This window comes from Tiliqua scincoides, chromosome 1 (assembly GCF_035046505.1).
Source record: "Tiliqua scincoides isolate rTilSci1 chromosome 1, rTilSci1.hap2, whole genome shotgun sequence".
NCBI classification, from domain to species: domain Eukaryota; kingdom Metazoa; phylum Chordata; class Lepidosauria; order Squamata; family Scincidae; genus Tiliqua; species Tiliqua scincoides.
Window position 1 is genome coordinate 185,151,987 of NC_089821.1, and position 23,377 is coordinate 185,175,363.

A 23,377-nucleotide genomic window follows, 5' to 3' on the forward strand; every position below is an offset into this window, starting at 1 on the left:
TGGATCCATTTGCTGTCTTGTCTTTTCAGAGGTGCTGGAGTACACCTGACCACCACTGAAGCAGACATATTTCTATCAGACCTTGTGTTGCTGTCTGAGGCTCAATGAGGCATGGAGAAGCTAAAGGCTAGTTCCCCTGCAAGTGGTATAGTGCAGGCAAAGAAGGCAGGAGTATGTTATTTGGTGTGCATTCTAAGGTCAGTAAAGTTAGCAGGGGATCCAGTCCTACTCTTCAGTTGCTTGCTGGTTCATGGAGGCTGGCCAGGTAGCCCTCTGGCTTGGATTGTAATGGCAACATCAAAGGCTTACCAGATTGAGATGGCTGCCTTGGCCTTTATGGGTTGGCACAGAATTTCAATCTATTATTGATTTAATTTGCATCTACCTTTCCTTATCACTTCTCACAGTGAGTTTTAAGAAAGCCTGAGGAAGGCCAAAAGAGAAGAACAGCCCTAAACATAAAACAGTGTCCAAATGGTTTGTGTTAATGTCCAATTTAAGTGAATCAATGTCCAAAATCGTTGATATCTCAAAACATAAGACTTACCTATGAGTCTTCTCCACTGACTGCTTTACAGCCCAAAAGCTGACATCATTCCACTTAGAGATTTTCACAAATTCCTGCAAAGTAAAACAAATTAAGTTGGGGAACTACAATATTTTAAAAGGAAATAATGAAATATTAGGGTACATTTTTCCAATTTGAAAACAGGTACTTAGCTATCAGCATCTATTTGTGTATAATTCCTATTCGTGTTAGTTTTATTTATTTATTTATTTGCAGAATTTATATCCTGCCTTTCCACACCAGAAAATAGCACTCAAGGCAGCTACCAATCCTTTTATCCCAAGCTTCGGCTTTACTTCTGACAGCCATGGACAAAGTCAGTTATCATATCAAGAATTCTTACACTCACCTTCAGCTCTTTTTCTATAGGTTGCCGAAGTTCAGTCAGTCTGGCCTGGACACTTTCTGAGAACTGCTTATAATAGTTGTATAGATTCCACAATACATTGCACAGCATGTCTAAAAATAAAATAAATTTCATTCAAAAATATTCTTGCCCCCTTGAACACCAGTGGTCTACCTCCCAGGTAGGGATAATTAAAAAGTAGGGTCAAACCGAAACAGGGGACACTTCGCAGAATGGTTCATCCACCACAAAAATAGACCAAAGAATGGGGGAGGGGAGGCAAAATGTTCATCTTGTTTGCAGTGCCACAAAGAACACTTACAAATCGCTGGTAAGGCCACACCTGGAGTATTGTGTCCAGTTCTGGTGGTCACATCTCAAAAAGGACATAGTTGAAATTATAAAGGTGCAAAAGAGAGCAACTAAGATGATTACTGGGCTGGGGCACCTTCCTTATGAGGAAAGGCTATGGCGTTTGGGCCTCTTCAGCCTAGAAAAGAGGCGCCTGAGGGGGGACATGATTGAGACATACAAAATTATGCATGGGAAGGATAAAGTGGATAGAGAGATGCTCTTTACACTCTCACGTAACACCAGAACCAGGGGACATCCACTAAAATTGAGTGTTGGGAGGGTTAGGACAGACCAAAGAAAATATTTCTTTACTCAGCGTGATTGGTCTGTGGAACTCCTTGCTGCAGGATGTGGTGATGGCATCTGGCCTAGATGCCTTTAAAAGAGGATTGGACAAGTTTCTGGAGGAAAAATCCATTAAGGGTTACAAGCCACGATGTGTGTGTGCAACCTCCTGATTTTAGAAATGGGCTATGTCAGATGCAAGGGAGGCACCAGGATGCAGGTCTCTTGTTATCTGGTGTGCTCCTGGGGCATTTGGTGGCTGCTCTGAGATACAGGAAGCTGGACTAGATGGGCCTATGGCCTGATCCAGTGGGGCTGTTCTTATGTTCTTAACACAATCCATCAATTCTTAGTGCGATTCAGAGGAAGGATTAAGTTTTACATATTGAGCTGAAGTATGGGTCAGTTGAAGCAGTTGCTACTACTTTTGGAGAGTCGATCCCTAATGGTATGCAGAGCCCAACAGGATCCGTCTCTTGTTCAATGTTCTGCCAAGACCAGGAGAAAAATTCTAGTTCTATGGCAGAACAGCCCTATTTCTTCATTCGCTGGAGAAAACTGCAGTTTTCAACTTAATATTCTCTCTGTTTACTGTAAAGTTTTGGTAGGCATCTAAAATTACTTCTAAATATTTAATATTAATCCTAGAGAATAAGAAGAACTAAACCTTTTGCTTGAAACTGCATTTTTTTTTTAATTTAAAAAGGCACTGATCATTTACATTGGAATGTGAAACATATAGAGTACAGTTTGGTAAATTTTAGCCTGGAACCAAACACCACAAAGCACAATTCCAGCAAGGTAGTTGAACAATTTGCTGCAATGCCTGAATGAACAAACCTTGGTTTGTGATCAAGCTCACAAACTGGAATTAGAAATCATGGTTTGATCAGGCTTTGCAAATCACAGCATGTGCTCACTGTGGCTTGGCATGATGTCTAAATTGCCAAACCACAGTTTTAGCTATTGATCTGCCTCCAGAACCTGCTGCACCATGGAATGGTCCTATGAACATGAGTGCTGAGTAGATGGAAAATGAAAGCAGATAAGTGGCTCTAAAAACCACTGGCTTGCCTGTTGCAAAACTATGGTTTGAGTTCTAAACAGTGATTAGCGCAAATCCTGAGCTAGGCAGGTAGTGGGAGATCTTACTATAACCTCCCCCCCCCCGCTATGTCTTTCTTCTATTAAGATCTTGCCCTCTTAGTGGATAGAGAGGATGATGTCCCAGTGTCTAAATCACTGCCTGGTATCAGGCAGGGAGAAAGGGATTCCTAATCCAATTATTACTGGGTAATGCAAAAATAAATGAATAATCAAGGCTACCAATGAATTCTCAAAACAAATATGAAGATCTACTGAGCTTCTATATAAAACATTGTCTAGCCCTGATCAAAGATAGGAAGAATTTTGCCTCGTTTAAAACAAATACCTACCATTTCCTTCCACCTGTGGCATTAGTAAGACATGGCAATGAAATTCCAACAGCATTTGAAGTCGTGCATGAAATTCCCCCAGCGTTGATCCTTCTATGAAAGCTTGAAGTGCAGTGACCACTGCTGTTAAAGTCACTTCTAAAGTGCGAATTGCAGGAGAGATAGGAGATAAGGGGACAGAGACACATCATTCAAACTGATTTTGACTTTTTCCCCTTAAGTATGTGGCTTCAAGCAAGCAAGAGTTGAAGTCAAAAGGGACTGACAGAAGCAACCTCTGTCACTTTAAAAACAGCGTAGTACAGGCCCCTTGCACACACAAGATGCATTTACCATTATTAAGAAACTGGTTCCAGGCTAAGGGATACATGTTTCCCCTCTCTTTGAGGCAAACTCTTCTAACCATGATGGAGAGAATCATCAACATTAACCAGGATTTCCCTTAAACTAGCATACAAAACACACTTTAAACCACAAATTTTGATACTGATCCTGGTTAAACAATATCCTGGTGAGTGATAAATATGGTTAAGGTTGGTGCCAACCATCCCCTTAACCACTCTGCACAAGTGGAGAGGGGGATACTAGAAAGCAGGAGAGAGTGGGAGGAGAAAATGTGCATTTTAAGATTAGATTGCCAATTTTTTTTTGTCAAAAGCTGAGATTTTGTCGATCTGAGACTGGTTGAAAACTAAAGTATTAAAAGGGAGAAATCACTTTTAATATGTATCCAAAGCTTCATTATGCCAGAATATTAACACTTTTTGCATTACAAGAAAAAGCCTGTCCAGCTATAACCAAAGATTGTTTTTATGGCCAACATAAAATGTATTTTGGACTGCTAGTATTTATTGAGGAAAGCTTTTGCCTGTGAAGCACTGAGAAATAATACCAAATGAAGCAACATGATTTCTCAACATACTATACAGTGAGATAAGTTCTGCATTTCACTTTAATTGGGCAATATGTTACACTTACAAATCTGCAAATGCTGGTGTGAATTGTATACAATGAAGCACATGTACCATACATACATACATATCTAGCAATTCATAGAGATACTCCAGTGGCTTAAATTAACAGCTTGGCTTTCTTTTGTAACACCAGTATTAAAACATTGATAACTGAAAAAAGTTACCTTCATTTGTCTTCTCTGCTTGTTCTTGCTTATATTTCTCAATCATCTGATAAACTGAAAACCAGTGTTTCATAGATTTTTCTGTGTGATGTTTCATTGTGTTGTCCAGGCTAATAGACCAACAGCTGATAAAGCAGGAGGAAAAATTCAGATCAATCAATGAACGAACTTCAAAACCAGAAATTGCACTTTAAGGACATCAATGCACACTCCCATTTGAGGAAGCAGATTTTCACTGAGACAATTGTTTTTACAGTAACAAAGAAGGCACGTGTATTCTGCACCAACAAGTCTCAATTCTTCAATATGGAAACTAAAAGAATTTGTTCTAAATCAATAATCAATGTTCTTAAGTAACGTAAAGTTATATGCTGTATGTACAATATATTTTGTGACCAATTTTTGAAAGAATGTGGATTAGTTGGGTCAAGGGACCAGAATCCCTTCTGCTTTCTCCTTCAGATACTATGCACATAGCTCACCACCAGTAATCATGGCTTGTAAATGAGAAAAGTGAAGAGAGTGGACATTACGTACTTCAGCTCTAGTTTACGCCACTGGATGATAAGTTGAGTGACCGAATCAAGGTGCTTCCTGAGAGACACAGATTTACTAGCTGTCTCCTCCCAGTCCTAGAAGAGGAAAGAACAATTTTAAAACAAAAACAAATGTAATTTATGACAAGAGGATGAAAAAACCTTTCTTGTCTATTAATTATACTTTAAAAATATCTTCATTCTACACAGAATGAGATTTCACTAGAACTCCTCAACTGCAGGTGGGCTCCCATATCTGTTGATCTGACCCCCCCACCCAAGCCCATTAGCATTGTTGGCAAAACATTTCTTGCTTTAACACGTCACTATAAGCATTCAAGTTTACAGTACGATGTGAACAGGCTATCTGCAGCCTGAATGCTTGACAAAACTAGATTGACTTGTAACAGGAAGCAGTTAACTTCCTGCTACCTACAGTTAAATCTACTTTCATTAAGCATTCAAGCTGTGGGCAGCCTGCTCACATTGCACTAGAAGCTTGAATGCTTACAGTGACCTGCTAAAGCAAAAAACACTTTGCCTGTAAATTTTTAAACAAAGCTAATGGATGAGTAAGGGCACACACTATTAATCGTCCACCATATCCGTGGTTACTGTTTCCACTGTTTCCCTGGAACAGAACCCCACAGGTATGGGGACATGTCTATTTGATTTGTAGTTCTGGTTCTACTACAAATCAGGTGAACTATAACAATTTGAGAAAAGTAGTTCTCTCTCTCTCAAAGCAGTAGATCTCCACCCACCCACTCACCCACCCACACCTCAAACATTGACCCACCCCCTCCAATTTCTGACCTGAGACTTGGCAAGCAGAATTTCTAATCCATTCAGGAACTTTGAGAGGGGACTGGAGAGTGAAAAGCTACGAATTCTGTCCATCACAACCAAGAGCTGCAAAACGAAAGACAATGTTTCTGGCTATCACTTTCTAAAAGCTTCAGACTAATTAAGCTATAGAACTGTTTTTTGTTTTTGTTTGCTCAGAAGAGATACAGACTTGGAATGCAACCTGTGTAACTGATTTTTTGTAAATTAAATGCGGCTGGATAACTATAAAATTAGGGCTGCAGGCCTCAACATGAGAAAGTAAGCCTACTGGATTCAGTGGGCAAAGGACTGCACTGTTGAGCAATAAGTGGTGTATATGGCTTTTTGGCAGGTATTATCCAGCCCATAAATGATAACAAATATAAATGAAACAGTGACTAGTTAACTAATGTTCCACGTGCACCATTGATGCCGACATGTAAATCCCATTTTAAATCCTTGGAAATTTAAACTGTGACAGCCTCTTACCTGCACAAGTGCAGGGTGTTCAGGCCATTCTTGTAACAGTGCCTTCACTTCTTTAGTGAGGTCCTCCAGCACAGGTTGGCACTGTCGTACTTGCTGAATATTAGGGTGATGATAGAAGTCATATGGGCCTTCGTGCTGCAGGAAAAGCTCTGAAGCCCCTTCTTCAAATAGTGTATTCTGCAGTATTGTGCTTGCTAGTAGCTGGCTTCCATGAAGATTATTGTTCATTTCAGAACCTAAGATTTAAAGAGGAAGGAGAAGTTGCAAAGTTCCGTGGAAAAATGCATCATCCTTCCTTGTGATGGCCAAACAGCACTCTGCGGTCTGGTCCTTGCTTCTGGGTCAAGTTTTCCATACCTAAGGTGAAAGCATACCCCAAAAGCCTTTAAACCATGAACAAGGAGATGGAGCACACAGAGAGCACACCTCAAAAGCATGCTGTCTGGCAAGCACCTTCAGGTTTTGTGCCCCACCTCCTTGCTATGAACCAGTCTAAGTACTTGGATTTTGAGGCACTTAAACCTCTCCCCCCCCCCATTAAGCAGTTACTCAGTTTTGTCTTATGGGATTCAAGATCAACATATCGTGCCTTCCTCATTATAAATGCAAGATCAGGGAGGAATTGTAGGTCAGTGGTAAAGTACCTGCCTTGCATGCAGAAGGCAGGGCAGAGAAATATTCCTTTCTGAAACCCTGGAGAACTGCCGTGAGTCAGAGTAGACAATACTAAGCTAGATGGGCCAATCATCTGACTCAGGATAAGGAATACACTCTCTCTCTCTCACACTTATTTCAGTGAATTATTATTTCCCTGAGGCGAGGGTTACATGATATGTAGAGCAACTAATTATGGCCATCACAAACAGCCAGCTGACTCATGAAAAGGAGAGGGGGAAGAGTAACACTACAATCTTATGCATGTCTATTCAGAACTCACTGTGTTCAATGGGCTTACTCCCAGAAAAGACTGCAGCCTCAGATTGGCCTTTTCATAACCAGTTCCATTTACCTAGCCCAGTGAAATTTCTCCTACCCTATTGCCCAACAATGTTCTACAAATACAACTAAACTGAAAGCAAATCAAAACATGTTTATCATTTAAGCAGGAAAAACATGAAGTCATTTTGTCTCTTCATTGCCACTACTCATTTGGCAATAAACACCGCAAGCATGAGCGAGGAAACAGGATTCTGAATACAAAGAAGGAGCTGTCTTGGGTAGGAATGCATGTGATTTTTATGGCAGACAAGTTGATGTGCTTCCCACAGGGGAAAGTTGCAAACCACAGAAGTACAGAATACTTAATAATGCAAGAGAAACGCCTTACCAATCAAAGGATAGAAGTGAGCCACCAGCGAAGTGCCAGTCTGGTAACAGGAAAGAAATGCACTCAGATGGTGCTTAGCCTGATGGGAGGGTGGACTTTGCTGATACCACAGGGACCTTGCAAAGCTGAGGCATAGTTGTTGATGAACTGTCATGACGGTTCTCATGGAGTGTTGGGAAAGAAGAGGCTTCTCAGGGACCTCTTCATCTTCTAAATCAACTTCAGTTTTCATTTCTCCTTCGAGGCTTGCCTGAGTAGTTACATCTTCAAAATCCTGTTAAATCACATCGAAAAGATCCATTTAACATCAACTTATAGTACTGTATCAGGCATCAAAAGCTTACAGATCTCAAAAAACACCTATTTGTGTTTTTGACACACAGAAGTAGAATTATACAATCACTTAATACGTGGCAGTTCTAAAGACAGAGTATGTATCATAGTATATTGCTTTCCTAGATGTGCAGTCTGCAGGCTTGTCCAGTCTCCTCACTCTGTGTGCTCAGAACCACCTTGTGAGTTAAGCTGATGATGTTCTCAGTTTTAAGGACAGATCTGAGAACAACATACTACAATGGCTTCTTGAAAAACATCTAGCAGATCCATGGTAGATCTGAGCAACGAACCTAAGGCTCCAGTCAACCTACCACATTGATGGCTCTCAGTATACTTAAAAAGAATTCCACACCCAATTTTTGTTTCAAGCAGTGTTTTTCTACCTTCTCATGAAGCGGAAATGTTCTCCTGAAATCTCTTTCTTCTTCCTCTTCTTCAGTCAGGCCAGTCCCATGGCTCTTGGTCCTGTATCTAAAGAGACTGTTTTTCTGTTCCTCCTCTTCCTGGGCCTGACGTTCTTGTTCATCCCATTCATTTATAATTACCTAAGACGTTAAGAAAATGGAGAGGTCTGACCCAAATATTGCAACACAGCTGTGCACACAAATTCCACATACGTCTGGCACAAGCATTGAATCAGCAGTGCTTGAATTATCAACGTTCACTTAGCTCATGCATCTATACTGGATTTTAATCTAAACTGCTAAGAAAAACACCACACCTTTCCTGAGAGATATGGGGGGAAAGGATGGCAATAATCTCCCTTCCAGGGCTCCAAAACGTAACCATATACATGCTCTTTAAACTAGGACATCATACCTGACACAAATGTCGAAAAAGCTGAAGCGTTGTATGATCCAGTTCTCCCTTGGACAGCACATGGCAACGAAGGTACAACAGAGCATTCACAAGCAACTGCTCCTGGGTAAGGCACATCCTCTGCTCACTGTCAGGCCTTTCAGCAGAGTGTTTCAGAGAGAGTCTCTTGAGGCCATGGAGGACATCTAGAGAGTTCACAGAGCACAAAGCATCTGCATGGGACAGGTAAGTGGGGAAGGTGCTGTCCACAGAAGGAAATGACAGCAGAGAAGCAACAATGGTGCCAAGTTTCGCTGGACACACAAAAGTGCTCAGTGCTGTTCGATGGACTTCAGAAGCCACCAGTCTCAGGCCATGCTGCAGCTGCAAAATGGCAGCCTGCAATGGAGTGACCACATCAGGGAAGGCGGCATAGTCCTCTGCCAAATGTTTCCTAAACTGATGGTGCGACTCCTGCCAGACCTCTTCTTCCCTGAGCACATTTTGCACTGCCTGGAGCGACTGGGGTTTCTCTCCATGGATGATTTGCAGAAAGCGAGAGACTAGATCCTGGACCTTTGAAATCTGGGCAATGCTGCCGGCATACTGATAAACGTCTTGGTATAAGGAGTTGTACGAAGGAACCTGTGGTCTATAGGCTCGCTTTTGGTTCAGGGTGGCAATTTCATCCTTCAGCTTCTGGATTCTTTGGCATAACATCCTGAGTCATGACAAATTGAAGGATGTTAAATTCAGCTCATTGTTAAAAGGTTCAACCACAACAACCTCTGAAGTGAACAAATCACCCTTCTGACATAATAAGAACTAAGCACTGTCACCTTCACCCAATTTTAATGCTTCACTTTTCTCTTTTGGCTCTCAGAACTCAAGCAAAACTCTGTATAGCTCTACAAATCAACATATAAAAGCCTTTCACCTACAGCAGCAGTCACCAAATTTGTGACCGCTATCTGACAGAAAACCGGTCCCTCTTTGGACCAGAGCTTACCATTCTGCCTCCACACAGCTCTTATTCCAAGTAGACCCGGGCATCAGGATGCACTTGGCAGCCACGTCTGTTGCCTAGCATTCCAGAAGGCTGTGCAATGGGACATCTGGGCAGACACAACTGCCCAGAGCATCCCAGTGCCCAGATCTACTTGGAAAAAGAGCCGCTTGGAGGTTCCAGGAAGGCTTTCCCCAAACCCTGGATCCAGGCCCCAGATTGGGGTTTGGAAGAATCTGATCTAAAGTATAAGTCAGATGGGCACCAATGTCCAGAATAACATGTCTGTTCTTGAAAAAAACTCTGTAAGTCAGTCATTATATTTCCCCAGTCTACATTCAGATGGCAAACCAAGGATGACAGGCAAAATGGTAAGAATCCTATGATTTGAGAGTCACTGTGCAAGTCAATGACTTAAGTAAGGATTTGAACCCACAGCTTACTGGACTACTTTGGCTGTCCACCAGAATCCTTTCAAATTTGGAAACAAGATAGTAAACACGACCAAGTTCCCAAGGCATCTCATTCCACAACAACAACCGTTACCTGATATGAGGGTGACTGTGACTTCTGATAGCTTCATCTTCAAGATCCTTCCCTGTCTGCAACTGAGTTGACACCGTGCGTGTCTTCCATTCACATTCTAGGTGGTGCAACTGAAAGCATGAGACAAAAATGGGCATGTTTGGTGACTCAAAAAAATATTCTGCCATCACTCACATGGGAAGTGCTGTCATGTACTAAGAAACAAGAAGCAGTTCAGGCTGCTGCATATCTTTGGCAAGACAGGATGGTTATTTGTCATGACTGATTGGACTAGAGAAGCAGTACGCTTCTGAATTCCAGGGGCTGGGGACTGACACCCTCACTTCCTTACTGTAAACTTCCTAGATGTATTTGGCTGAAAGCAGAAGAACACAATGGAAGTTGTGTTATTTGGGCTATCATATTCCAAGAGGACTAGGGGAAATCTAAGTATTCAGTTAGACTAAGTATGAAACTATACTAAGCGTTTAACTATTATTACTACTACTACTACTACTACTACTACTACTACTACTACTACTACTACCCCGCCTTTCTCCCTGAAGGGACTCAAGGCGGCTATATATGAAAATATATGAAAACTATATATGAAAATATTCAAGCAAAACATTTATTCACCTGATAGGCTTTATCTGACCACCAGTACACAAATGTATTTTCTGCCCTAGCAAATTAATAAGAACCTGTACTCTTGTTCACAGATAACTATATTTGTTCTCCCCCCCAAGTGACAGCAAACATGGAATGCTACTTTAGCCTACATGCATTTGTATAACCTGTTGCTATTGTTTTAACAGTCATTTCACACTGAAATGTAACATCATTTGTTAATCCTATTAAATTATACAGGCAAGGGAACGCACGTTAGTTTCACACACATACCTCTTCTTCTGCATACTTGAGTTTGTATTCATTTTTCACAGCAGGATCAAACTGAGTCTGTGGAAGCCATAAATGTATTTGCAGAAGACCAAGGTTCACCCAAAGGCTGCCTCGCCGACTTGTCTCAGGCGTGTTGCGGGGTCCCCCCTCCTGCTCAAAGAACTGCTGCAAACAAGTTAGGCAAAGACAGAGGAGTTCTTCAGGCAAGATGTCTTGAGCTGCAACATCCCTGAGTATTTTGCAAAGGAACTGAAAAGTCACAGGGTCCTTCGACGAAAGCCTGTCACAGTTCTGGAGAAACACCTCTTGCTGAGCTACTGGAATCAGGTCTTTAAGAGCCACGAGTTCCCTGTGCAACATGACACATTGCAACCTGCAATCTGTAAACCTGAAAGAAGACAACAAGAGTGATCTTTCAACCAAACCTGAAGTAGGAACCCAAAGCCAAATCCAGCTACAAACAGAATGCCACCTGGTCTGCTGCTGCCAACACAGAGGCAAGAGTATAAGGAGGGAGTAGTGGTTGTAGCAACAGGCTTTGCTGACAGCATATCAGAGTACAACTACAACTCCATCCTAAGCTGTTCTCTTTTAAGGCTCATCACTGAGAGCTGACCAGATGTCTAAAGCATCTAATTTTTCTGGCTCCAGAGGACAAGAGCATGAGAATAATCACTGCTTGCTAATACCTAAATTCCGCCATGGACGAAAAGGCCAGGTTGGTCCACAAAACCGCACTGACTTCCCAAAGCTGCCGTGCTCTCTCCAGCCATCCCCCCAGCGTCACGTTGGAGGCAGACAAAACAGGAAGGCCGGTCACATCCCACTGGTCCAACTTGCTGCTGCTAGTCAGAATTTCAGCGAGGCACTTGGAGAAAACAGCTCCACTCAGAATACCCACACCCTAAACAATCAAAGAAAATATACATGTAAGTATTTCCACATTTAAGCTGTAAGAGGGAGAAATGTTTATCTACCAGGACAAAGCAGCAACAGTAACTACTGTAATAACTGAAAACCTCCCTTCAATTAACAGGCAGTTCAACTGCGCAACTGATTAAAATCACAGAAGGAACAAAAACGAATTGAAATGTGCAAGAATTTGGGAGTTGAGCCTGTACTTTAAACCTTCTCAAGCTTCCAAAGGCCGAGTCTTCCTTGGCGCCAGGCTTAGCAGCTAATACAAGACAGTAAGAAAGGTATACTCTATCACATTACAGAAGTGCCTGTTTTGATCAGAGTCAGCCCAAACCAGGCTTTAAACATTTAAGTTTTCCCACACTAACCTTAACAGGAGAAGCCATGAGAGATTTTGACATCTTCTTCATTTCCAGAAGTGCTGGCTGCCAGGTTAGCCAGTGTTCTGGATCTGTAGTTACAGTACCTCTCCAGAAGGACACCAATGCAGCACTCACCAGTTCTGACCACATGAGGGAAATCTCCTCTGAGGAAACCTAAAGGACGAAAGTGCAGGAGACTTAAGCACTCCTAAAATTATTTGTGATTAGAAAAAAAGTGCTCTAGGAAAGCATGTGCAACGTTTACACCTAGGACCCTAAACATTTTAGCTAAAATTTTCTTGAAGTTGCTAGCAAGACAGGTGCTTTTCTTTTTCCAACTATGAAAATAAATCTTCCAGCCCCAAGGAATAAATGTGGATAGGGAAAGAACAAACGAAACCCAAGATGCAAAACTATTGCATATGTAGTTCTATTCCTAATGAGCCACTGCAACATTATTAGAAGAAACAGTAAATGGGAGGGAATGGGGAATTCCAAGAAAGATAATACTGGAAGTCATTTCAGCACCCTCAGTATATATCAAGTCTACCTAGGCAGACAGGAAAAAGAGGGAAAGAACTTACTTTCTAACCTAGTGGCATAAGAACTTACTAAAGCAGAAAAAGAAAATATTCCCATGTACTTGAAACCTGTAAGCAACCTCACAATGCCAGTTCTTAGATACACCTTCCTGCTGACTGGGAAACTGGAAACAGAGGAACTCTCCAGAAAGTCAAGTTGATGACTGCCTGGGAATATATGAACCTTATGAAAGTGTGGCAGTTTGACACAAAAAGGGTGAACGAGAAATAAGGATCGCTTCTGAACCCACAATGAATTATTTCAACTAGACTTGGACCTTTGTTCAGCAAAAACGGGGATGATCAGAAAAACATATTTATGGTGGAATATTAGAAAATCAATAGTAATGTTCGCGTGCGCGCACACACGTGCGCAAAAAAGGGAGATTTGCAGATTCTTGTGTTAGGTCCAAAACAGGGTCAAGTTCAATTTGGGTCTGCCCTGATGGAAGAGCACTGATTAAGCCCTTCCATTTTCAGCACTATGCTGGGAGTTAAAAAGTCACCTCTAAACAGTGACATCAGTTAGAACCAGCCCTGGCCAGGAAATTATAGCATATACCAGGGCTAGAAAAACACATAGTTTCAGAGTCCTTTCTCAGCTGGTTAAAAATCCATGACAGAGGCTATACCCAGCACAGACTGAGAAGCAAATGGTGGCAACTTCTGCCTCTGCTTCCCTCTTTATTCATTTGAAGCACTTCCTCTAGATAACAATCACTCTTTGTCTCTTAAACTAGACATTTCCAATCCTATTCACTCTTGGGGGAGAGGAGGTTGATACACAGAGCCACATTCCTGCTACCCTCTCAGTGGCGTCGCTAGGAGGGTGCAGACCGCACCGGGTGACACGACGGGAGGATGTGCCCTGGGGGGATGACGTGCTAACATTGTGGCTTTAGGAGCTACCCCGTCATGCCATACACCATTGGATGCGGAATGGCCAGTGGAATGCAATGCAGAAAACTAGAGTTAAATCGCTCCTTTCCTTCAAAAGTTATGGCCAAGAAACCGGAAAGAAAAAATGCATGGAGCCCTATGGAAAGTTTGCCCTATCGCACGTTTACTCACGAGTATGCATACTTGCCATAGTCTGTCGGAAAGGGCAGGCTGAGAGTAATCCAACGACACCAGAATGGTCCCGATCCAATGAATGCAGCCCCCAAAAACACCTGAGAAGGAGGTCCCTCCCTCCCAGCTGCTAGTGTATTGGGCCCAAAGCGAAGCCATGTGGCCGCGTTTACTCACGAGTAGGCAGAGGACTCAAAGGAAGTCAGAATGGTCCTGATCCAATGAGTGCAGCCCCCCATAACACCCAAGAAGGAGGTCCCTCCCTCCCAGCTGCGAATCTCTTGAGCCCTATGGAAAGCGAAGCAGCCTCACAGTCATGTTTACTTGCGAGTAGGCAGACGTGCCTTGGCTGGTGGTCAGGCCAGGCAAAGGGGACTGTGAGGACACCAGAATGGTCCCAATCCGATGGAGCTGGAGTGCAACAAATGCTCCAGAAGGCAGCCTCCCACCCCCCCACCCACTAAAAAGGACAAAAAAAGAGGCTTGAACTGGTATGGGGAAGTTTTCTATTTTGCACTTGCAAAGCCAGGTGGTTCTTTATCTTGATATGCCTGAAACAGAAGAACTTTAAACTGGGCACTGGGAGGGCTGGAAATCTCACTGATTCTTTAAGGGGGCTTTGTTATTGCAGGCAGACTACAGAGTAAGCTCCATTGACCACTATGGGACTTACTTCAGAGTAGACACGCATAGGCTTGAGCTCACAGGCTGCAATCCGACCCACACCTTCCTGAGAGTAAGCCCCATTGACCACACTAGGGCTTACTTCAGAGTAGATTCACTTAGTGGAACAGGACTGGCTCCCCCTTATTTAATTATTTATTTTAATTTGCTTGATGATATCACTTCTGGCCATGACATCACTTCCAATGGGTCCTGGACAAATTGTCATTCTAAAAAGTCTTACTGCTGCAATAAGTTGTTAGTAAGTTGACACAGTGTGTGTGTGTGTGTGTGTGTGTGTGCGTGCGTGCGTGCGTGACTCTATATGTTTTCAAAATCACTAAAATCAGAATTTGGAGGAATACCATAATGTTATATATCAATCAATGCATGATTTCATGCAGAATGCAATGAAACAAACCACACTGAAATATCTAACAAAAGGTACAGCCAAAAAACCAGTGGGGGTGGGGCAATGGCACATCACCACACCCACCACCTGGGGCGTTGCCCTGCCCACTGCATGGGGTGACGCACAGGCCTCCTGCACCAGGTGACGCAAATCCTAGTGACACCACTGTACCCTCTACAGCCAACCTAGTGAACTAGTTCAGATCAGCCGGTCTTTCACTGCTCAGAAGGGCCTCTATGTCTGAGTAGTTCTGCATCTGGCCTTGATGCTTCAGTACATCTGGTTTTTAGAGGCCTCCCAGTGGCTGGCAAGAACACTCTTTCAGGGGAAAGAAGAAGTACAAAACTCTGCCCATGTTTACATGCAAAGAATACCTTTCTCTTCCACTAAAGAGCCTAAGCCAAATTACAACATTTTTTGTCCCTACCACCTCACTCAGTCCTGTCCATCAAACTTGGAATTCTAGTCTTGTCAGTCTCTTCTTATATTCACTGTCCCCTCACATCTATTGTTCTCTAATTACCTGAACTCTAAAAGAGGGGAAGGGGGAATTGAGTGAAGTAAGAGATGAGGGCTTTAATAGCCTGCAAGCAGACAGGCAATGAAAGGATGAGCACAGAATTCATGTCTGGCAAAGTTGGCTTTAGACTGAAGTCCAATATGGTTGCAGTTTGGTTCATTCAAAACTAACAATGCAGGTGTGTGCCACTTGACAAGGAGAATACGTTCTCCTATGCCTGTTATGCGCTTAGGTCATGAAGTCAACCTTCAGTCCAATCTATTGCCTTTGTTGTGTAAACAGACACTCCCCTGCCAGACACTAGCTGGCTGCACAGGCTACTGGAGACAGATTGCCTCTTCTTTGCATTAAGAGCCTCTCTGTTATGTAAATGCTCTGCTACAGGCTATGGGAGCCACCATTGCCTCATTAAGAGCAACTTTACTGTGCTTTGACCACCATCATATATGTGGTCTGTTGTTAAGCAGAAGGTTGTTAAGTGGTGCACACCTATATTCTGAAGAGGAGGAGAGCAATCAGGAAAGCTTTTCTAACAATCAACGCTCCAAATGCATCACTTAAAGCATTAAAAAAAATAAACACATCATAGCAAAACATCAGAAGTTGAACACTGAACAACAAAGCAAAATGCTTGGTTTTTAGAAAATGGTGACAATTTGATTCTGCCCACTGAACTTAAACATATTCTTACCTTACAAAGGTCTGACAGGTAACAAAGCCCTTGGAGCTGTTGTGAGGTAGCTGGTGTCAACTTAAGGCAAAATGCAAAAAATTGCCTCGTTTCTGAAGATATGCTTAACAGCTGATTGCTGCCTTTCCTGAGGGAAAACATAATGGCAATCGAACATTGGTGGAAGGAGGAATAACAACTAAATATGAATATTTACCCAACTTTGTACAGTACGTACTTGCACATATAATAGGACCTGTGACTGCACATTTTACAAACCTCTAATTCAGTGGTTCCCAAATGTTTAGCACTGGGACCCAGTTTTTAGAATGAGAATCTGTCAGGACCCACCGGAAGTGATGTCATGACCGGAAGTGACATCTTCAAGCAGGAAAAGTTTTAACAATCCTAGGCTGCAATTCTGCCCACACTTACTCAGGTTTAAGTCTCATTTACTATCATTGTTAAAAGCATATACATAGTAGCCTGTTAAAAGTACAGATCCCAAATACAGTCACATATCATGGTAGCATCTAATATACTAAAATTGAAATGAATGGGGACCCACCGTTTGAGAAACACTGCTCTATATTTATCTCACTAATCAGCAAACTAGCCTGCCTCTGTACAATCTTTAGAAAGTTACAGTAGCAGCAAAGGTGACTTTTTCTCGACATAAAAATCTCCTCTCACCTCTGCTGATCAGCCTTAGCAACACAGTCTGTAGTCAGCTTGTACTGCCATAGCATTGCCAGATACTCCATTGCAGGCCACAACTGAATCCTATTACAAAGCTGAATTAATGAAGCAGAGTCCACCTGCTTGTCTGCTGCATATTTTTCTTGCAGAGGCTCCACTAACGCACCATCTTCTTTTAGCTTTGAATGCAGGGTGTTCAAACGAATGCGCAATTCACCTGTAAAAAATAAAAAAGCCACTGCAACTAAAAGCTCACTTACTAATAAATCCAAAAAGATTAAAGAAAAAGATTGAACAAACAGAAAAGATATTTTAAAGAACTAGTATAGACTTTATATGTGCAACATCCTATGCCATGACAACTGTCAGATACAAAAAACCACAACATACCTGAATTTACATCATTCAACTGATTAGCTCTGAGAACTTGGCCTTGAGCTTGAAGCAAACCTTTCTTTATTTCCCATTTGCTGGCAACTGTTTCCAGAAGGGAGATCTCCTTTTGCCATTGATCAGGCCCAAAGGTGGCTCTGAACTCTAGGATATTAAGCGCTTCAGAGAGTTTTCTCAGCTGGACAGCAGATTCTAGTACTTCTTGATCCTGAAAAGATTACATAAAGAATGAAAATAAATGCCAGAGCCACCCTGGAATTAGAATAGTACCAACTGTGCTGTTAAACAGCAAAGCAACAACTTATGCTAGCTTGGAAGGCATACCCGAATGCCAGATGTGAGCATCACACCCTGAAGGATTCCATCTGGAAGAGAAGGATTCCAAGAGCTGCCTATAGAACAATTACTGTGAAAACTCATTTGTGCTCTACTATGGAGCTTTGTAAGGTGCCTCGGGCATTTGCTTCAGCATGGGAAAGGTGGGATATAAATCCCTCAAAGAAATAAATATAAATGTGTTTATCCATACACATGGTACTGACAGCCCACTGTTTTTGGCAAATGTGCCACAATTCAAAAGGGAAAGTGCCAAACTGCCATGCTTTTTGGTGCATCTGCAGTGCCCTGTGCCTGGGAGGTCATTTGGCCTCTAGTCTACAGAGCTGAGGTGCAGACAACACAGTGGTACAGGAAATACGGGCAGAAACACAGGCTTCATGATGCTATACCCAGGCCTCCCAGTTTCAGAGCATGCTACGAACTTCTGCTGCCTATGCCATCTGGAGCAGAATTTTTATATTACTAAATCTATACTTTTTCAGAAGGTATTTGTTCAAAGTTAAATCATGAATAGTTTTGGTGCTCTAGTCTAGATCATGAACTTCCATAAACAAAAATCCTAGAGAGGCAGAGCAACAATGTCCTTCATATTTCCAGAGCACTCTAAATGCAATTATTCCAAGCAAGTTGCCTTTATACAACTCAACCATATGTGGTTACATATTTAAAAAAAAAAATCACACCTTGAAGGGAAGAGGTTTCCCCAAAGACTTCTGCAGCTTCTTGACACTGGCAGAAATATCAGCAGGACTGGCCAGACAAGCCTGAACATGCTGTGAAACAGACTGAATATCCTTGGATTGTCTTAAAACAAAGGAAAGAGTAAACATTTGTACTGAAATTCAAGATGAAATGATCATTGACAGATAATGCAAGCATGATGGATATGCAAAAGCCTATAAACTAGTTTCTGTGATGATGCTCTTAGTGGCCTTTCCATGAAAACCTCCAGAAGTATGCAGGTCTGCTGGCAGGAAGCACACAGTTTATATGAACAGTTACCTCTCTGTGGAACTTGAATACACGTTGCTGCAATCTGCACCACAATCATGGTAGTTTGCAAAAGAGCAATTGCCTCTCACAGGTGAAAAAGCACATAAGGTATGCCCCAAGATATGAATGCTCCATTACTTTTTTTTTTATCTTCAGGATACAGCTGGAGCCTTTGTATTTGTGGGGGATCAAAAAATAAAGTAATGAAGCATTCATATTTAATAGATCTGCATCTAATCAATGATATGATTAATATAATTAATATTAATATAGTTAATATATATTTAATATTATATTATAATAAATGTAATATAATATTATCATATTATATTTAATATATTTAAAATATATTTAATATATTTAATATAGTTAATATTTGTGGCCACTTCCTGTTTAATGATGTCACTTCCAGCTCTCAGGAACATGATGGGGAGTCATGGCCAGCAGCCACGTGGGTCAAGGGAGCCACTGGCCGGAAAAGATTGAGTACCACTGGGCTATACTATATCTCCAAAACTAGACGTGATAGGGTAAAACAGATGCCATTTTTGGAATCAGCACCCCAAATTCATATCAAACCACCATAAAGTTGCGGGAAAAACTTTTCTGACCCTCAATTTTGTAGACCTGTGTAATCAAATTTGTGCTTTTCGGTCCACCTGGGCTTTAAACATGACCAGAGCTCTTCTGAGCCTTTCTCCAAAACTCAGAATGCCATCTGGAGCCTTTCTAATGTGACTTCTGGTTTTTGCTGAAACTGACGTCACACTAAAATGGATCTAAGTGGCTTTCTGAGCCTCAGAGAAGCTATGCACAGAGGCTCAGAAAACCTTCCTGATGCAACCAGGGGGTCTGAGAGGCGCGATTCGGAAGTTCAGCATCCACAGTAAGGCAAATCCGCAGATGCCGGATCTAGAAAAGAGGCCTCACCTGTACAGCATTTCATTTCTCACTAGTCTCACATCCCCAAATGCACACACACAGAAATGTCAGTAAATGTCAGTATACTTATGCTAGCAGTGTAGCTGGTACAAAACACCACTTAACGTTAGGCCTTGTCTACATTTTATTTTTTATGTACACTGTGAAGCAAATCTATCTGATGCACTGAAGAGGTGGATGCTGGATCGGTTATTGGCATAGAGTAAAAAATAATATACTTGTGTTGCTCGTATCCACTCAGAAGCTGGGGAATTCTGCTGATCAAGTGTTTCACAACCCAGTGCCAGTGAAGAGACAAAAGAGCTAAGCCAGGAGAATCCACAGCCACCTTGTCAGATGTTGCCCAAAACCGATCACGCCACAATAAGCAGTGCAGTATCTAGAGACAAGACAGGAAGGTTTACAGGTTTCCCACCTATGAAGTTTACAGTAATTTCAATAATACAGCATTTCAGAGAACATAGTTCAGAAGCTGGCAATTCTAATACTAGCACTGGCAAAGTATTACTAGATCTAATTCTAGTTCTAGTACTAGTTCTAGATCTAATACTAGAACTGGCAAAAGAGCCTTGTCCTAGAGGGCAAGACTTCAATGTGAAGAATTAATTAAGTGTGCATTATTGTTATTATTGAATTATGCACGGAGCATAAGGCTGAAACAGAGCACAGAGCATTTAGCCTGATGTTTAAATAAGAGAAAAAAATTAAACCTGATTCAGGCAATAGGTGAGCTTTAAAGAGTGGAGGGGAGGGAGAACGTGTTCTTCAGGAATACCTTTGAAAAGGCTTGTTCTAAATACCTAAAGAAAAGAACGGTTTTGATGGTCATAAGAACATAAGAACAGCCCCACTGGATCAGGCCATAGGCCCATCTAGTCCAGCTTCCTGCATCTCACAGCGGCCCACCAAATGCCCCAGGGAGCATACCAGATAACAAGAGACCTCATCCTGGTGCCCTCCCTTGCATCTGGCATTCTGACATAACCCATTTCTAAAATCAGGAGTTTGCGCATACACATCATGGCTTGTACCCCATAATGGATTTTTCCTCCAGAAACTTGTCCAATCCCCTTTTAAAGGCGTCTAGGCTAGACGCCAGCACCACATCCTGTGGCAAGGAGTTCCACAGACTGACCACACACTGAGTAAAGAAATATTTCCTTTTGTCTGTCCTAACCCACCCAACACTCAATTTTAGTGGATGTCCCCTGGTTCTGGTATTATGTGAGAGTGTAAAGAGCATCTCCCTATCCACTCTGTCCATCCCCTGCATAATTTTGTATGTCTCAATCAAGTCCCCCCTCAGGCGTCTCTTTTCTAGGCTGAAGAGGCCCAAACGCCGTAGCCTTTCCTCATAAGGAAGGTGCCCCAGCCCCGTAATCATCTTAGTCGCTCTCTTTTGCACCTTTTCCATTTCCACTATGTCTTTTTTGAGATGCGGCGACCAGAACTGGACACAATACTCCAGGTGTGGCCTTACCATCAATTTGTACAACGGCATTATAATACTAGCAGTTTTGTTCTCAATGCCCTTCCTAATGATCCCAAGCATAGAATTGGCCTTCTTCACTGCCGCCGCACATTGGGTCGACACTTTCATTGACCTGTCCACCACCACCCCAAGATCTCTCTCCTGATCTGTCACAGACAGCTCAGAACCCATTAGCCTATATCTAAAGTTTTGATTTTTTGCCCCAATGTGCATGACTTTACACTTACTGACATTGAAGCGCATCTGCCATTTTGCTGCCCATTCTGCCAGTCTGGAGAGATCTTTCTGGAGCTCCTCACAATCACTTCTGGTCTTCACCACTTGGAAAAGTTTGGTGTCGTCTGCAAACTTAGCCACTTCACTGCTCAACCCTGTCTCCAGGTCATTTATGAAGAGGTTGAAAAGCACCGGTCCCAGGACAGATCCTTGGGGCACACCACTTTTTACCTCTCTCCATTGTGAAAATTGCCCATTGACACCCACTCTCTGCTTCCTGGCCTCCGACCAGTTCTCAATCAATGAGAAGACCTGTCCTCTAATTCCCTGACTGTGGAGTTTTTTCAGTAGCCTTTGGTGAGGGGCCGTGTCAAACGCCTTCTGAAAGTCCAGATATATAATGTCCACGGGTTCTCCCACATCCACATGCCTGTTGACCTTTTCAAAGAATTCTATATGGTTCGTGAGGCAAGACTTACCCTTACAGAAGCCATGCTGACTCTTCCTCAGCAAGGCCTGTTGGTCTATGTGTTTTGAGATCCTATCTTTGATGAGGCATTCCACCATCTTACCCAGTATGGATGTTAGGCTGACCGGCCTATAGTTTCCCGGGTCCCCCCTCTTTCCCTTTTTAAAAATAGGCGTGACATTTGCTATCCTCCAATCTTCTGGCACCATGGCCGTTTTGAGGGACAAGTTGCATATTTTAGTCAAGAGATCTGCAACTTCATTCTTCAATTCCTTAATAACTCTTGGGTGGATGCCATCAGGGCCCGGTGACTTATTGATCTTTAATTTATCAATGAGGTCTGAAACATCTTCTCTTTTAACCTCTATCTGACTTAACTCTTCGGTCAGGAGGGGCCGTTCGGGCAGTGGTATCTGCCCGAGGTCTTCTGCCGTGAAGATAGATGCAAAGAACTCATTTAATTTCTCTGCCATCTCTAAGTCTCCTTTTATCTCCCCTTTCCCTCCCTCACCATCCAGAGGGCCAACCGCTTCTCTGGCGGGTTTCCTGCTTCTAACATATTTGAAGAAGCTTTTATTATTCCCCTTAATGTTGCTGGCCATGCGCTCCTTATAGTCTCGCTTGGCCTCCAGTATCACCTTCTTACATTTCTTTTGCCACAGTTTATGTTCCTTTTTATTCTCCTCATTAGGGCAAGACTTCCATTTACGGAAGGAAGCTTCCTTGCCCTTCACAGCCTCTCTAACTTGGCTGGTTAGCCATGCGGGCACCCTCCTGGATTTAGTGGAACCCTTCTTTCTCTGCGGTATACACCTCTGCTGGGCCTCTATTACTGTTGTTTTAAGCAGCCTCCATGCACTCTGGAGAGATTGGACTCTTTTTACCCTCCCTTTCAACCTCCTTCTAACCAGCCTCCTCATTTGGGGGAAGTCTGCCCGTCGGAAGTCAAGGGTTTTTGTTAGAGATTTGCCTGGTATTCTTCCCCCAACGTGCATGTCAAAACGGATCGCAGCATGATCACTGTTCCCCAATGGCTCAGTAACGTTTACATCTCTAACCAGGTCCTGCATACCGCACAATATTAAATCCAGAGTCATCTGTCCTCTGGTGTCCTCTGGTGGGTCAAAGAAATCACATAGATCTTTGACCAACACTGACAGATTTCATATTCTCTTTTTAAGTTTTCAGTTTCAACAAACAAATGCTACGGCAAAAGTCATTTAGGCAGACATGCATGGGGGGGAGAGAAGAGTGACAACAGCAAGTGGAGCTGGAGCATTCCTAAAGAACAAGACATTGTAACAAAATGTATTTGTGTGGCATACTTACTTCATACAATTTTTCATCAGACACAGCTAGCTGAGTAGACTTTACCCAGTGCAACACAAAGGCATCCCAAATTTCAAAGAAAGAAGCAAGGTTGGCCACAATAGCATGTGGAAGCGAGATATGGTTGCCAGGATCTTTTTTTCCAAGAATAAACAAAAGAGAAAATACATAACCAAGTCTAGTTCATCACAATCATAGCAAATCATTCAATTTGTGAACAGATATTGTAGAGACCATTGGACAATACCCAAGAAGCTCTCAGTCTGCCCTTCTGAATTCCCTGTATAACAACATTAGGACTGCTACATTTGCAGAGTAATTTCATGGCATCAAGTAAACCATCAAATGCAAGGATTTTAGCCCTGAACATTTCCAGAGGCCCTTCCCTTCCCCTTAAAGATACACTGCCTCAAAAAAAAAAGGATCAACTAGA

The 23,377-nt window shown here is 42.4% G+C and overlaps 1 protein-coding gene across 1 annotated transcript in view; it reads right to left on the reverse strand.

Annotated features, from left to right (window-relative positions):
• Positions 1–23,377, reverse strand: part of MDN1 (midasin AAA ATPase 1) — a 126,816-nt gene that overhangs the window by 33,535 nt on the left and 69,904 nt on the right. Inside the window, exons 53-72 of the mRNA XM_066612686.1 lie at positions 22,945–23,078; positions 19,657–19,817; positions 18,187–18,307; positions 17,162–17,372; positions 16,766–16,988; positions 16,094–16,220; positions 12,162–12,329; positions 11,565–11,779; positions 10,876–11,263; positions 9,994–10,103; positions 8,463–9,162; positions 8,027–8,188; positions 7,308–7,581; positions 5,981–6,216; positions 5,480–5,575; positions 4,665–4,759; positions 4,128–4,252; positions 2,990–3,127; positions 918–1,027; positions 548–621 (exon numbers count right to left, since the gene is read on the reverse strand). Of these exons, the coding sequence (XP_066468783.1) occupies positions 548–621; positions 918–1,027; positions 2,990–3,127; positions 4,128–4,252; positions 4,665–4,759; positions 5,480–5,575; positions 5,981–6,216; positions 7,308–7,581; positions 8,027–8,188; positions 8,463–9,162; positions 9,994–10,103; positions 10,876–11,263; positions 11,565–11,779; positions 12,162–12,329; positions 16,094–16,220; positions 16,766–16,988; positions 17,162–17,372; positions 18,187–18,307; positions 19,657–19,817; positions 22,945–23,078 (3,868 nt within the window). The remainder of the gene's footprint in view (positions 1–547; positions 622–917; positions 1,028–2,989; positions 3,128–4,127; positions 4,253–4,664; positions 4,760–5,479; positions 5,576–5,980; positions 6,217–7,307; positions 7,582–8,026; positions 8,189–8,462; positions 9,163–9,993; positions 10,104–10,875; positions 11,264–11,564; positions 11,780–12,161; positions 12,330–16,093; positions 16,221–16,765; positions 16,989–17,161; positions 17,373–18,186; positions 18,308–19,656; positions 19,818–22,944; positions 23,079–23,377) is intronic.